Here is a 16,654-nt window from a genome sequence, read left to right on the forward strand (position 1 = left end):
CACAGAAGAAGCACTCATTTTGCAAGCAGCACTACAGTTGTGCTGGAGCCATGCTAAATGAGCCTTCATCCAACAACCAGTGCTCTTGTGGAGAGCAGATCTCTGCAAGAGGCCTCTGCTTGCCATGACACAAGACAGAAATGCCTCGCTCAAGCCAGTGGCATCACAGCCATCCAAAAGAGTTGTAGAGGGGAAACAGTGCACGAGTGTGTAATAGCCCAGCAGTGCAGTGCTCCCTGAACAGGGAAGGAACACTTTCAGCTCCCATCCCTCCAGCCTTGTGCTGGGCTTTGCTGGTTTTCCCAAGGCAATGCTCTGATGGCCCTCCCTCCCCCACTGTGTTTCATTGCCCCTGAATTTCTTTTCCAGATGGAACATCCTTGGGCTCCAAGGTGCTCTGCTCAGCTCCTTCATTGAACCCATGTACTTACACAGCATCGTTGTGGGAAGCCTCTATCACACTGGTCACCTTTCCCGGGTAATGAGCCATAGAATAGAAGACATTGGTCAGCTGCCAGCTTCATACCGGCGCAATCAGCTGCTTCTCAGTGGTAAGCAAACACCTGCCTGCAAGATAAATGATCCTCTCTCCCATCACTAATTGTGCCAGTCACCAGCAGGAAAGTTTACTTGTTTGTAAGTAAACCACTAGCCCATGGCTTCTTTTTCCCTGCAGAGCATGAATTGGTAGAATGAAGAAAATGATGCACGGTTCCTCTTTCATGTACAGTGAGCACAAAAAGCATCAGTAGTGGAGACAAGCTGGCCAGGAAAAACACCACTGTGTAAAGGCTGCTCAGGGAGGGGAGAAGTGTGTCTGAGTAAAAGGGTTCTGAAAGTTCTCAGTAAACTTGAACTCTCTCCCTCACCTAGTGAGTGTGTGGAGTCAGAAGCAGCCTTCACCTCTCTGGCCACTTGCCTGCAGCCCTACCATCCATGCCCCTTATTCAGAGCCCGGGCTCCTTCAACACTTGCCAGCCCTTGTGCTCAGGGCAGATGGCTGTGGAAGGGCTGCTCCTTGGAGTAGAAGCCTCTGCCTCCTCAGCAGACCTTGGGGGTGCATTGCTGCCACCCAGCAAGGCTGCTGCCCATAGTGTCAGCAGCTCCATGGCTTCCAGCTACCAGCAAGGCTTACCCTGATTGCCGTCACTTCTCCTTCCCAGTCCCTGTTCCTATTCCAGGGTTCTGCTCCTTTTTTTCTCCAGCCTCCTGACTCTAGGTTCCTTAACCACCAGCCAGGCAGGAGCTGTCCAGCCTCACTCCAGCAAAACCCCACGGTTCTGAATGCCTTCACAGCATCACAAGGCATGTGAGTGCTAAGCACCACCAGTTCCGCACAGGATTAGACCCATATATGACTTTTAGACAGTGATCATCGTTCTTCAGAAGGATTCTCTGAGACATCAGGTTTACAAAGATGTAGGTCAAGAGGGCAGCATTGCCTCTTGAAGTCCTCTAGGTTCCTCAGTCAGGAGAGGGCTATTTTAGTCCTTATCTAGTTCATGGTGGGGGGGGGGGGGCGGGTATTGGGGTTTTTATATGTGTTCTTGTGACAAAATTCGTTGGGCTGAGGCAGAGGTGATAGTTTAGCCAGTGGGGAAATTCTCAGGTTCTGTGTGTTTTAGTGCATTTGCTTAAGTGTAATGTACATGTATGTGTCATGAGGTGAGTAGGTCATGAGGCTTACCCTAGTTTGAACAGCTTGTCTCCATATTTTAACTCTTCAGTGCAGCAAGCCAAAGATTGTGCAATGCAAGTATGCCAGAACCTGTGCTCCACACACCTCCTCCATCACATGCTGCCTCCTGCCCTGGTCTGGCATGGGAACACCTCAGTCCTGTCTTCCTTCCCATACCACATCACAGCTGGTTGGGAAACACACCACTACCCCTTTCTCACAGCTGGCTGCTACTTTGGCAAACACCCCCCTGTTTGCAGAAGCCCTGTGTTTTGGACTTCCCATCACACTGCAGGCCCCAGCACTTAACAGCAGACATCTGTGAGCCCAGCATGGGCTGGACCATGAGAAGCTCACCAGGAGGAGCTCGTGACAAAAGAGGTTTGCTGCTTAGTTCCTTGCACAAAAGTTTCCCCATTATAGCCCTTCAGAAGGATTTCATTCAGTGCCATCAACAGCACACACCCAGTCTAAAGCCTTTCCTTGTGGTCAGGAAAGGTTCTCCGGCAGGGTGGGACAGGAGCCCTGGGACCTGCTAAAGGATAAACTAAAGGATGAATGCAAACTTTCAGTGCAGCATATCACAGAATCACAGAATGTCAGGGGCTGGAAGGGACCTCAAGAGATCATCCAGTCCAACCCCCCTGCCAGAGCAGGATCACCTCTACCAGGTCACACAGGAACTCATCCAGCCGGGTCTTGAATATCACCAGAGAGGGAGACTCTACAACCCCCCTGGGCAGCCTGCTCCAGGGCTCTGTCACCCTCACAGGGAAATAATTCTTCCTCTTGTTTCCATGGAACTTCCTATGCCTCAACTTCCACCCATTGCCCCTTGTTCTGGCACTGGGCATTGCCAAGCAGAGGCTGGCTCCAGCCTCTTGGCACTCACCCTTTACGCATTTATGAACACAAATGAGGTCACCTCTCAGGCTCCTCCAAGCTCTCTGGGGCCATTTAACCAGTGGTGACAGCAGCTTGTGCAGTGCCAGTGTGCTTGCCCAGAGCTGTCCTGTGTGCCACAAGAAGCCACCACACCTTAGCAGTCTCTGAGGGCTGTGGGTGTCACTGGTGTCCTTCTCTCCTGCCAGGGGTGAGCCATGCTGATGCTCGGCAGCCCGGGAAGTCTCCCGGCTTCAGCGTGAACTGGATCGTGGGCAGCACCGACCTGGAGGTCATCAATGCCACAACAGGGAAGAGGACCTGTGGCAGTCCCTCACGGCTCTGCAAGCAGATGTTCTTCACTCGCTGGGCAAAGCTGCATGGCAAGGTAGGGCTGATGCATGCACAGGGCACTGCCACCAGCCAGAGCTGCTCCGATTCCTATCCCGGAGTTGTATTCATTTGCTGTAAGACTTGCCCAGAACTGTCCAAGAGTTCCTGTAGAGTAGGAGACAACAAAGACAAGGAGAAACAAGTATTTCATTGAATCCCAGAACCTTTTTCCTATTGGGAATTGAGTGGAAAAGAACAAGACAGAGTGATGGTAGGGAATTCTGCAGCCACTACCACCCACAATGTCATTCAGGAAGGCAAACAGACAGGCGGGGTGGGGACATATGAGGACAAGCCCAAAGGGGTTGTTCTGCCCTGCAGGAGAGCCCAGGGAAGGAGGCTGGTGGGACTCATCCCATTTCAGGCAGTGGCATGATCTGTCCTAGCAGAGACCCTGAGCCTGAGGGGAAGCAGAAGGGACAACCTGGGGTTCATGTGCAGGGCTCAGTAACAGTTGGATGGCACAGGTCCCAGCCTATTTCTTGCACAGCAGGTAGCTTGGGAAATGGGGCAAGAGGCATTCTGGCCACCCCTGAAATGGAGAGGTCCTCACAGGAACAAAACCTGGGGTAGGCTGGGCCCCAGGGCAGGCTATGGCCAGCAGTGGCTGAACTGCACCTGGCTCCCACCAGGGGTGGGGTTGGGGTGAGCAGGAGTAACTCATGGCTGAGCAGGGCACTCTGCTTTTGGCAGAATGAAGCATTTGACAATCTCATCTGTGCCCACCTCTGGGGAACAAAAGGGCAGCTGGAAGGAAGCCACTGCCAGCCAGGCCAGCTTGTGGCCCATTGAAACCTGGGCTGGCAGCATTGCCCTGCCTTGCTGGCAAGCCCCAGTCAGAGCAGCCCCACAGTGGGCTGGCACCACATGGGCTGCAGCAGCTCATTTCAGGCTGTCCTTTAATCTGTCTTTCACCATCTCTCCTTTGAAGAGAGGAGAAATATTGTTTGTTCACCAGGCTGTGCTTTGAGAGTGCCTTCTCCTACAGGGTGCTAGTTCCCTGGTTTGTAAGGTTGGGTCTTCTCCCATATGCTTGCTGTAAAGCATTTCCCAGGCTGTGGTCTCTTTCATAAGAGCTCAAAGCTTTCCCACTGGCCCAGCACTGTTAAGACTTGGGCAGGTCAGTGGAGTCCCTGTGTTTGAAGGTGCTGGCTCCTACACGTGTGCTCCAGGTGAGGAGAGGCAGTGGACATGTGGCATTGTCTGCTGAGACAGCTCCTGAGAGGCAGCTCCAGTGTCCTGATAGAGCACCAGCATGAATCCTGACACCTGATTGCTGCCCTGTCCTGAGCAGGTTTCACAGCATTTCAGACAGTCACAGATGAGAGGGAAAAGAGGAGAGCGTGGGAGGGCACTCTCCTTCTTGTGTCTCTTGGTGTTACTTGGAAGCACTGAGCTGCTCCACTTCCCAGGCTAAACTGAGCATCTTTCTTTATTTTTTCCTTTCTCATCCCTAAGAATCATCTAACCTGGGAAGTGGTTTTTCCCTCTGCAAAGCACGCTGAGCTTTGCTGGTGCCCATGCTCACTCCAAGGCAAAGCTGCTTACCTCGCTCCTCTTCACGACAGCCCAAACCCATGTCACAGGCATCTATGGCTTCCCTGGTTTGGTTTTGTTGTTGTTTGTTTGTTAAACCAAAAGCAAACACACAAAGCACAGTGATAGTTTGTTTGTTGCTTATGAAATGTGGACAGGAAGATTATGCAGCTCCTGAAGCCTCCTGTTTCTTTTGGCTCATTGGTTGGTTGGGGTTTTTTTCCTTACTATTTGATGTTTTTCTCCCCCTCCCCTGATTTTCCTTCTGCAGCTGAGCACACGAATACCAAGCCATGGAGATGTGCCACCAGTGTACAGCGAGGCAAAGCTGGTGGCTCAGACATACCAGTCTGTCAAGCAGCAGCTGTTCAAAGCATTTCAGAAAGCTGGGCTGGGCACCTGGGTGAAGAAACCCCCGGAGCAAGATCAGTTCCTACTAACTGTATAAATCACTTGACACCTTTGCTACGTGACTGGTTTAAATCAGCTGGAGAGGAGGCTAGGCAGGACATGTGAGCTGAGAGAACTGAAGCAGTCTGAGATTTAACAGCAACCTCCATGGGATATTTGCTTTTGATTCTGTACTGGAAATCCGTCCCTAGGCCTGCATCTGATGCACTGAGCTCCACTTCAGAAAACTGCTCTGTCACGGTCCCTTCCCCAGAATGTTCCTGCCACCCCCACAAAGATTCTGCTTTTCATTGGTTATTGCTGGTGGTTGTTACTGATTGGGAGGCATTAGCAGGCCACCTGTCTGATCCAAAACAGTTTTGTTTTCCCTCACACAGTCATCACTGAGTAATGGAAAATAATGAGCAGAGATGAAGCACCGCAGGCACACAGCGTGGCAGCAGGCCTCAGAGCATCCATAACCATCCACAACAAGGTGTCTAACCTCTATGCAAAAACCATCCTGTTAGCTGCCTAAATCTGTGAGAAAGAATTTGGACCTCAAAGGGATGCAGCATTCCTAAGCTCCATTTCCCACTGCTGCCTCTGAGCACCAAGCTGGGTGTCAGGAGTCCCTTACTTTCTACAGCTGTTCCCTCTGATGCCTCGACCAAACCAATTCTCACCAAATCCTCCAATCTGGCCACAAGTTTTGCATGCTGCAGTTTTAATTGCCCAGACCCAGTTCATCACAGATGCCCTTTAGACACCAGCCTGGCTGCAGATGCTCTTCAAGAGAGCGACTCACTCCTGCACTGCCCGCGGAGGTCACAGCTCTGCAGGGACTGCCAGTGAAGAACGTTGCGACAATGCTTCTGGCTCTGGAGCTTCAGGTAGCTGCCTACAACCAGGCAGGCTGGAGCCACAACCCAGAGGCTCAGATTTCCAAGCTTCTGACAATCCACAGCTCCAAACTAAGTGGGTGTGAGCTCAGGATGCTGGGTTGGGTAGATGCACCTAAGACATCCCAAACGAGAGAGCCCGTTTGCTACTTGGCTCTTTCCTGCCTCAGTTTCTCCACCTGTCAAACTGGGCTGACCGCACTTAACCTGCTTCATGCCTAAGGGACTTGGCAGGACTGAACTGTTCTGGTCACAGGCAGTGGTGTGAACCAGATTTGGCCAGGCTTGCAGTGAGTTTTACTTCCCCACGTAGTGCAACTGACGTAAGTGCAGCAGATGCAGCCAGAGGCCTGGGTGAGGTCTTGGTGAGTGTAAGAGCTGTCAGGTTGTAGCTCTGAGTGCCCAACGTTGCTACTGTTCAAGTGCAGCCTGGAGAGCAGGTGGGGTTTTTAGTTAGGAGATGAGTAGCGCCCAACAATGAAATACATTCTCCACATCTGTGGTTGGCGCTGATGCAGTCCCTCTGTGGACCATCCCAAACGTTGTCAGAAGGCAGAAGACGCTGGTGGGAGAGCTGAGCTTTGCTAGTCCCACACCAGAACCAAGGCCCAGTGTGTTTCTTTTCCCTTGGGTGTTTCAAGTGACAGGATTTGCGGGTATGTACCTCCAGTTTTCTTTCCACCCCTGGGATTCTCTTTACCTCTGTATATAACACACGCTGCTGCTGACTTGTGACAATTGTCTTGGTCTTTTCTCAGCACTGTCAGGCTGAGTCACTGTTCAAACAGCACAAGGCTCCTATTTTTCCATGTGATTTGCTTTATGGGGGGGGGGGGGAAACTGCTCCTGTCAATAAAGATAGTTGCTCTTTGTATAGGGTTTGTCACATTTGGAGAGCCATATACAGTAAATGCATTGTTTATTGATGCCCACGATAGAGTAGCTACAGTATTTTGAGGAGATTTTATTTTTAGATGATGAACTACAAGATGTATCTATAGTGTCTTGTACAAAAACAATTGTGATAACCTAGGATTTTTAAATTAGAGAAAACAAAGCTCTCCCCTTCCAGAAACCTTTTCAGCAGAAGAAGACATTCCATGGTAACTACCAAAAATGTTTAAAACCCAAGAAAGATATATCCCTAGAGTAGAAATAGTTTTCAAAACAAAACAAAGTGATCAACCCTGAGAGGTTTCAGCAATGGGAACATTTGGTGGCAGACACTTTGAGAACGCTCTGACCGCTTCGGCAGCTTTTCTGCTTTAAACATCCAGAAAGGTTTGGCACCTTCTGGAGCTCCCCAGAACTCCCCACAGCCCTGGCCTCTAACACACCTGTCACTGGTACCCACCTCCAGGGCCCTCTGGGCAGCAGTGGTGCCCAGAGGGCCAGCAGGTGAGCAAGGGAGGTCAAGCCCATGACTGGAGGTGTGGGAGAAGCTGTGGGTGATATTGGCCATGGTGGTCCCAGGGACTCTGGCTGCTCTCACCAAGAGAAACAAGAGGGCAACCAGAGAGGAGGACAAGAGTTCTCATGCAAACATCAGAGGGCAGGGAGAGGCAATGTTCTCTTCTCCAAGTTAGTTCTTATCTAGCACACAACAGACTTCAGTGACTCCTCCTCACATCTCCCTGCCCTCATTTCCCCTCTTGGCCCAGCCTGGCATGCCATCAGCTCACTTAAAGCACACAGCTCCACAGGCTGCTGCTGCAGCTACTGTCAAAGCAAAGCACCATGCCTGGCTGTTTTTAAGGACAAAAGGAAAAACTGGTGGGATTGAATTACCCTTTGTTGCAGGAAATAGGTGAATGCACCCCTGGATTCAGCTGTCAGAACCAATTTAGCAGCAGGGACCAAACCAAGTCCCTGCCGCAAGCAGGCATCAGCTGATGTCATTGAAGGAGTCGCACTTGTTTGCACTAGGGTTGAATATGACCTTAATGTCTACTTCTTCTCATTATGTGCATAGATAGAGCGTGGTTGGGACCACATCCCAGAAGCACAGCTGCCCTACACACAGCATTTCCTGAAGCAGAGGAAGCATTGCTCAGTAGTGATCCTTTAGTGCAGAGTCTGTACATACACGCATGAGTGACTGGCAATACTGTACCAGCGGGGGTACAGCTGTAATATTTGTACAAAAGAAAACCAGAACCAAGAAGACAACAGAGGAAAACAAATCTGAATTTGCATATGTGAATTTGCTGCTAAGTTCTGTACATTGCACTTCAGTGATACCTGATAAGTGAATGTTTCTGTTGAGTGAATAAAATGCCAAGTAAAATTGTTCTTTCACTGTTTGTTGCCCGTTCTTCACTCTGGCTTAGCAGCCCCTTGGAATGTGCTCCACAATGCTGGTGTGCATTTCTACACAACCCTGCTGTAGCTACTACAGGCAACATGGTCTTACTCCTCTGCTGTGAGGACAGGCTAAGAGAGCTGGGGTTGTTCAGCCTGCAGAAGAGAAGACTCTGGGGGGACCTTAGAGCTGCCTTCCAATACCTGAAGGGATCCTACAGGAAGGGTGCAGAGGGACTTTTCATGAGGGTGTCTAGAGACAGGACAAGAGGGAATGGTTTGAAGCTGAGGAAGAGCAGGGTTAGACTGGACCTTAGGAAGCAGTTCTTCAGTAGGAGGGTGGTGAGACTCTGGAACAGGCTGCCCAGGGAGGCTGTGGCTGCCTTCTGCCTGGGAGTGTTCAAGGCCAGGTTGGATGAAGCCTTGAGCAGTTGAGTCTATTTGAGAGGTGACCCTGCCCATGGTGGGGAGGTTGGGGTAGATGAGCTCTAAGGTCCCTTCCAACCTGCACCATTCTAGGATTCATCACAGGAATAGCACTCTTGTATGGAGAGCTGGACATGCTTGCTCATGTAGAATCAGCCGTACGGGACACAGTCTCACCCTGCAGAGGAGTGAACTGGGTCCATCTGTAATTTCATCTGGGTTACTCTCAGAGATCTTTCTTAACAAAAATTAAATACATTTTTGCAAAGTCTCACTGCAGGGGACTTGGCTGTGTAAAGCTGCTTAAGAAAACTCCAGTGATGACCAAAAGGTCAGTACGCATCTACAGATTTGTTCGTCATTGGTGGAGTGGCCTTGGTTTAATTCTTGCCTTAAGCTATCAGTAGTCAGCCACAGTAGAAAGTAAAATCCCACTGAGCCCAAAGGACCACAACCACTGGAAGGTTTAGCTTTGTTGTATGAGCATCACCTGGTGCCTTGAGATGATTTCCCTTGGCTAGTCCACAGGGAGATCTCTGAAGTTACCAAAGCCTTTCAGAAGTGCCCTCTGCCAAAGTAGAAATAGACCCTGTCCCCCTCCTTGTGAAGATTGGTTCCAAGATTCAAATGAACCCAAGAGCTGATGGAGAGTCCTCACCAGCTCTCCATCCCCACAGGTCTTTGCTCACTCACATTGAAGAAGTCGGTGCCAGACCCAGCCAGACTGTCTCAAGTGTTTCCTTCCCCAGCTCAGCAGCTATGCATGGCTTTATTTGCAACCTAACACTCTGCTGCAGCTTGAACCTATGCCAGTAGGCATTTGGGCAGGATAAGGAGGCAGAGGGAGAAGAAAGCCTCTGCAGGATGAAGTGGTCCATGTGAAGATAGGCACCACAAGGTGACCTGGCTCTGCCACTCACGGTGGATTTTTGCCTTAAGTAAAAAAAGCAGCAAATGTTCAGTATTTGTAAGTCTCAGGGTGTATCAGCACCCATGAGTTTCACTGCTCTAATTGCATGGAAGTAGAGCAAATCCATAGGCTACAGCCTTGCACACAGTAGTCACTTCCCTAGCAATAAAAATGGTCACAGCAGTGCAACCCTGCCCCAAACAGAAAGAAGTTACACCAGCAGGAAGGCAGTTTGTGCTCCTATCCACCCCCAGGTGATCAACTTGCCCTTATTTTGTGGTGAAAAATATAAACACTCAAAGCTTGGCAAAAACTATGCATAGCATTGGCTTTCCTCTGGAGGGGATGTGCAGATGCAGGGAACAAGCACAACTTTGGCCAGGAAGGATGAAAGTGAGGAGATCCCTACAGCTTCCCAGCAGACTGAAAGCTCCTCAGCCCACTCCTGGGCACAGCTGAGTCCACAGCAGGCAGCTCCCAGCCTGCCTTCTGCTCCAAAAGTAGCTGCTACTGTCCAACCATGGCACAATTTGGCTGCTGACAACCAACTAGGAAGCAGTCATTAAGGTACTCTGGCTGAAGGCTCCTGTGTTTAATCGCAGTGAGTTTAAAGGCTAACCACCAGAACAGCATCTAAAACTCCACAGGTGCACACCCCAGCACTGTCAGGCACAGTTATTTCTTTTCCAGCTGTACACTGGAGAAACAACATCATAAAACATGACCAAGCTCAGAGAGGGCTTTCCAAATAAAATAAATAAGCCCTGCTGCCGCAGTTAGACCTTGATAGCCATGCTTGTGTGCTGAAGAATGAAAGAGCCATTTCAGAGCTTTTTAAGCCTTTTGATTCATTACCATTGTGCCTTCTTTCCAGCCCTGAGACTTGATTACTTCGGCTGGTTTCAGCTTGCTCGTGTGGACACCCTGCTTTATCTGCAGATATGGATGAAGGCAGGGAACAGCTGAGGCATTTTAAACTGTTGTGACAGTCTGGATGCAAAGACCCAACCCCTCAAACCAACAGGCAGACAGAAGGACATGCACACACACACACCTGCGTGGCTGCTTAGTACTCCAAGGCCTCCTGAATAAATGGTGTGGCTTAGGAGAGGGTGGATTAAAAATCATTGCCTTTGCAGCAACGAAATAGTTCTGCTCAAATACTTCCTTCAGTCTGGCTTTCCTGGTAATTAAATCCTCTATTAGGGAAGTTTATGTTCTATTTTACCAACTTCCTTCGCAATACAAAATTACTTCCACCAGACCATTAAAGTCTTGATCTGCCACCGTCCTGCTCTTTCTCCTCTGGCCCTGAACAGGTGCCTTCAAAGCTTGCACTGCCATGAAATGGTCCAAGCCAGGAGGCTCCTAAAACTCATCACCATTCCATAGAGCAGTGGGACTTGGGCTCCTAAATTTCAGTTTTCAATGGGAGATGAGGTGATAGTCAAAAGGGACTTGATTAACTTGCCTCTCGTTTTCAACATCTGGACCCCCACATTTTTGGGTGCCAAACCTCTGATTACCTCTGACATTAAATGTCCTCTAGAGCCTACCCATCTTCTTCTGAGCATGTCTTGTCTTAGCTGCCTGGTGAGTGCCCTGGTGCTGACCTGCACCATGCTTTGACCTGTCGAGATACACCTGCAATCCTCCTTGAGGTCCTCTCAAAGCCTTCACAGGACCACATGCCAGCAAAACAGGAGTCATTTTTCCATTGGGTGACTCAACTGACAATCCACTCAGGCTACTGTCTAAAGGGACAGGCAAATATCATAACCAGCAGAAGGTCAGGCACTCCAGAAGAGAGATGTCTCCTGTTTCTTTCTTTTCACACTATGCAGAAGAAGTGATACTATTTGTTACTTTACTTTAATAACACAGCATGGAAGAGAACAAAAAGCCTTGATAACCTAGCTGGGCTGGGGATACTTACCTGGGAATGGAGCAGACCTGAGTTCTGCTCTAGGTTATACCTTCTGAAGTCAGGAAAAGACAAACAGATGGAGACCTCCAGATGGGGAAGATCCTTCCCTCCAGGCAATGAGTTCACAGCACACAAAAAAAACTTCCTCTTGAAGGATCATCTTCAACCTTAACCACCTCAGGCACTCAGAGGGTAAGTGTTTAATAGGGATCCATTCTCTGAGCTTCCTGCATAAAGTGGCTCAATAAGGTGATTCATACCACTCAACAGTGTCTGAGAGATGTGGAGAACTCCACCTCCCAAGGGTCTGGCCTCTCCCCACTGTCAAGAGGGGGAATCTGGACTCCTGCAGCAGTGGATGTGCATGGGGAGGTGACTCCTACTCTGGAAGTCTGCAAATCATCTTAAAAACCTGTGACTATCCCTGGTCACAGGGAGATGACTTCAGAGAACTAATACTGTTAGGCTGTAAGAAAAAAAGGTACAGTATGTATGTGTGGATAGATGTAGATATAAATATAGATGATATAGATAGATATATAGATATACATATAGAAGATATAGATATACAGATATAGGCATATAGATGATACAGATGATATCAATACAGATATAATAGATTGAGCTGCTTGCAATGTGCCAACACTGGCAAACTGTGGAAAGCAAGTGTTGCAGCTAGAAGTTAAACTCTGCTGGACATATTTGGATGGTTGGTGAGGGAGTTTGTTCTCAATATAACTTTGCTGTCTCATTGCCTACTGGTGTCCCTTGAAGAGCTGTGGCAAAGGTGAGGACTGAGTCGTTCTGACAAGAAACCCTTTTTCAACCCAAGGTGTGATGCAGAGCTCACTCTGGCCCAATGCTGTCAATGAGGTGCACAAATCAAATAACTTTGCTGCCTGCACTGTGGGATTGCCCAACAAAAGAGGGACCCCTCCACCTTAACTCACATCTGCTGACTTCAAAGGCCTCAGACTGGTGTGAATTCAGCTTATGAAGGGAATTGGGGGGTTAAGGTCAGAGAAAGAAAGGTTCCTGAAGACTCTTCATCATTCTCTCTCTTGTGCTGTCACAGTGCAGCTCAATGCTTTGCACCACTGAGCACCGAAGCAGCCTGCTGGTGTCTCCAGACAAGGCTGGCTGCAGATTACCCTGTGAAATGACACTGACCTGGTGAAGCATTTCAGTGCTGATGGGATTGGCCAGGGAGTCCCATGCTTAGCTCCTGCTGCTAATTTCTCTCCTCTTTTGTCATCCTTCCTCCAGTTTCCAGCGGGGGGGGAAGCTCCATCCAGCCATTGCAGGTAAGATTAGACAGACCTTCACGGGAAGATGGAAAGGACAATTTAGTGTGGTCCCCCATAGATCACAGCACTTCACTACCTCTGTCCCAGGACCAGTTTCTGCTGCTCCTTACCAACTTTACTACAACTTTCCCTGACAGAAGGCTACAGGATCATGTCCCAGACCAACTGTTCTCAGTGTTACAGTGCCACCAAGGTTAGGTGCCTATATGTTGGTATATCAAAAAAACCCCACACTAAAAACCTGCAAAGACAAAGCACCACTGAGGGCTTTAGCACTGCATAACTCTCTATATATTTATGTACAGGTATGAAAGAGCAAAAGCTAACTTAAGCAATGCCTCTTCCCAGTGGCAGTTCAGCACTTCAGTGGCCCTCACACAGGTGAACTGCAGGGAAGCATCAAAGGTGATGGGAGCTGGACTTGACTCTCGTGTTTCCCTCAGTGCTGCTGTGCTCAGAACTGATCTGAAATGAGGCTCCCAGGTGTATGCAGCTCCCTGCCGCCCAGCAGCGCTCTGGCACCCTCCGTGTCTCACAGCTCCTGTGTTTAGCTGCAGCCTGTATTTTCTCAGCACTTTCTATTCACCACCCATAAGGTATAGATGAAGTGCTTGGCTCCAGTGCTTGACATGGTAATCAAACCATTAGCCTGGGGGAGGCACAACACATTAATGGCTTTAGAGACGTTGGTTAAAGTCCAGCCCTGATCAAAGAGATAAACAGTTATTGTCATTCCTCTAATAGCCGTGTGGTAACCAAAAGGAAATCAATCTGATGGAGATAATTGGGTCCCATCACCACATTTAGTGCTGTTAGGTGGGATGAGTCTCCCGTGCTGGCAGCGGTGATACTGCTAGCACAGACTCAATCCCTTTACTGCTAGCACAGACTCAATCCCTTTACTGCTAGCACAGACTCAAACCCTTCAGCAGCAGGAGCCAGCAGCCATGGGCTGTAAATTACAGACTGCTGAGACAGCACAATCTGCATCCTCCATGAAGTCTCTATACCACATGCTTAGGTCCTGGGCAGACCTCACAGACAGATGCCAGTGGAGACCTCCCCTAAAGCAAAGGGCATAATTTGTGGGAAGGCACTTTTTAGGGTGTCAGATAATGATAGGACTGGGGGGGGGGGGGGGATGGAACAAAATTAGAAATGGGTAGATTCAGGTTGGATGTTAGGAAGAAGTTCCTCTCCATGATGGTGGTGAGACACTGGAACAGGTTGCCCAGGGAGGTGGTGGAAGCCTCATCCCTGGAGGTTTTTAAGGCCAGGCTGGATGTGGCTGTGAGCAACCTGCTGTAGTGTGAGGTGTCCCTGCCCATGGCAGGGGGGTTGGAACTAGATGATCTTTGAGGTCCCTTCCAACCATAACAATTCTATGAATTTAGGACCTTGCCTGGGCTGTTGGACATGCACAGTAGGATCTCCCACAGGAGCCTCTTCCTGTGGAGCTGTGGGGAGGGTGACACTAAGAATGGTGCTTTGACATTTTTGCCAGGTGGAGCTACTGGTCTGTGGTGCAAGGCAGGAGCTGCAGAGCACAGTATATGTGCAAGGCACCAGGCACACCAGGAATGAAGGCTGTCAAACATACCAGACTCCAGCAAGGTGACAGAAATCCCAAAGAAGAAACTGCTTGAATTATTCCTGTGCTTAATCACAGTCCCTGGTGTTCTCAGAGGAAACATTGTGAGGAACAAGCAGAACAAATGATTAGAATTCTTGTGTAATGAGGGCTGTGTCAACTGCCTCACTGTCCACTGAAACACAAAAGGTACTAATGAAGCACACAGCCTCACCAGCCCCACAATGACTTTTGTTAGGTCTCTGTCTCAAAGGTATGTGTCCAGCAAAAAAACAGATGCAGGGCCCTCTGGTAAAGGGGTTCATCTCTCACCTGGAAGGGAAACGTCCTCCACTGGGACCTGACTCAAAGCCTAACTGAACTGTCAGCACTCAGTGTTCAGGAGTGTGCCACAATCCTCAGCTCTTCCCCACGGCAAGAGGTGGTGCTCAGCACCCTCAGCCTCTCCCCAGCCATTGCTCCCTTCCCACCTTCCATGCCACCAATGTTAAGGTTTCAGAGCAGCAAGAGGGATAAAGGATGGATTTTTCCTCTGGTTCAGTGGGACAAGTCATTATCACTGGGGCTCTGGGAGAGCTGGCTGCTAGGCTGTTGGATTTAGGAGCTATCCCTCCTATGAGTAAATGAGCTGTAGCACAGACACACCCCCTCCAGGGGTCGCCTGGGTCACCACAAGCAAAGAGCAGGGCGGGTGAGGAGCAGGTGCCTCCAGAGCAGAGCCTGGGCAGCAGAGTCCTTCTGCTGAGCATTTGCTATTTACTCATGGTGCAGGGGAGGGGAAGGGGAGCATCTGGAGTTTCGCTGGACCTGTGTGAAGGTCATCTGAGCTGAAGCTCACGCAGTGAGATTTCCCTGATGGCCCAGTTGTTGTTCTTCTGACACAGCACCTGGGGCTCTCCAGCCAAATGCCTCACACACAACAGAAGCCTTGCACTTTCCTCACAGCACAGATTCAAGCTGCAGTGAGAACTCGCAGTGAGGAGGAGGATGGGGAAGGCAGATGTGGCCATCCTGTGAACACACCAGGTGTGGTGGCTTGAAAATTCTTCCCCCCTCCCCCCCCCCAACATAAAATTGCCAGACCATCTCAGTTGGAAGCAAATGGAGCTGTATTTACAAGGAAAACTACAATCTACAATGAAATGCAATGAATATGTACCAAATATACAGGATTTACAGGTATTCACAATTTATAAACAGCACAAGAACCCCCTGGACACACCAGGGGGCTTCTAAATGCTTCCCCTTCCCTGCCCCCTTTCCCCTCCTAACCCTCTACACATGGGACAAGAGAAAGAGCAGAGAACTGTTTGTGAGCGCTCAGCCACAGTAAGAACACAGCCAAGGTCAGCAAAGCCAAGCAGAAGTCCAAGTTAGTATCTCCCAGAGTGAGGAAGCTGAAAAGAGAGAGAGAGTTTAGCTATCTAAGTTTTATGGCAGATATCTGTCCAATGTGGCCATCCTGTGAACACACCAGGTGTGGTGGCTTGAAAATTCCCCCCAGCCACCCACCACAAAATTGCCAGACCATCTCAGCTGGAAGGAAATGAAGCTGGATTTACAAGGAAAACTACAATCTACAATGCACAGCCTGAAACTACCACACCAGGTCATGGGAGGGACGTACCAAAGCCATGCCCTCGGCTCACGCTGCACCGCAATCCTGTCTGCAGGAGCTGCCTCGGAAGACTCAGCCTCCTGCTGTCAGCCGGCAACAAGCAGCAACAAGCTCTCCTTCCCCCTGCCTCCAAACCACTCTGAGGTCCCTAGATGAAAAGGTACTTCAAGTGCAAAATATTTTTGCTTATGAAGTATTTAAGGCACATCAGCTCGACTCATAGAACTCATTTCAAACAAATGAGCAACCTTTGAAAACATTTTATGGCCATTATTGCCTCTGCAGCTGAACTTCATCTCTTTAATTTAGTCTTCTGTTATGGTCTGATTATTCTCAGAAAGAATTAAATTGGAGGAGGGAAGAAATGAAGGTATTCCCTGGAAATCCTTACATTTTATTAAAGCCTCTGTTATTGCTTGTGTTGTGTTTGTCCAAACCACTTGTCACAATTTCATTACTCCAATTTAAACCAGCAGCACCATGTCCAAACGTGGTGATGAGGGAAAATGAAGGTGCTCTGCAGCCTTCTCGAGCACAGCAGAGCACTCTGCCCTCCTGGGCTGAGCTCCCACCAAACAGGTGACAGAGAACACACACATTCCTCCATCAAACAGCACATGACAGAGCAGTGCTGATGTGCTCAGAGAGAGCCTACAGCCCCAGAGCATCGGTGAATCAGACAAAAGTTACCTTTTGTAAGGTGCAAATGACCAACACTCATCAGTAAAAACTGATCAACTGCCCGGAGCCATCCATTGGACTTTAACTTTGTAACTTTCCAAGGGCTGAAAAA

General features: G+C 49.3%; 1 protein-coding gene across 1 annotated transcript in view; it reads left to right on the forward strand.

The window, feature by feature from the left end:
* Nucleotides 1-8,065, forward strand: part of ADARB2 (adenosine deaminase RNA specific B2 (inactive)) — a 58,601-nt gene extending 50,536 nt beyond the window's left edge. The window contains exons 6-8 of the mRNA XM_068146295.1: nucleotides 370-551; nucleotides 2,770-2,948; nucleotides 4,761-8,065. Of these exons, the coding sequence (XP_068002396.1) occupies nucleotides 370-551; nucleotides 2,770-2,948; nucleotides 4,761-4,937 (538 nt within the window). The 3' untranslated portion in view covers nucleotides 4,938-8,065. The remainder of the gene's footprint in view (nucleotides 1-369; nucleotides 552-2,769; nucleotides 2,949-4,760) is intronic.
* Nucleotides 8,066-16,654: the final 8,589 nt, after the last annotated feature.

Source organism: Melanerpes formicivorus, unplaced genomic scaffold (genome assembly GCF_026170545.1).
Source record: "Melanerpes formicivorus ecotype bairdi unplaced genomic scaffold, bMelFor1.0.p_v2 SCAF_13, whole genome shotgun sequence".
In the NCBI taxonomy this organism is placed as follows: domain Eukaryota; kingdom Metazoa; phylum Chordata; class Aves; order Piciformes; family Picidae; genus Melanerpes; species Melanerpes formicivorus.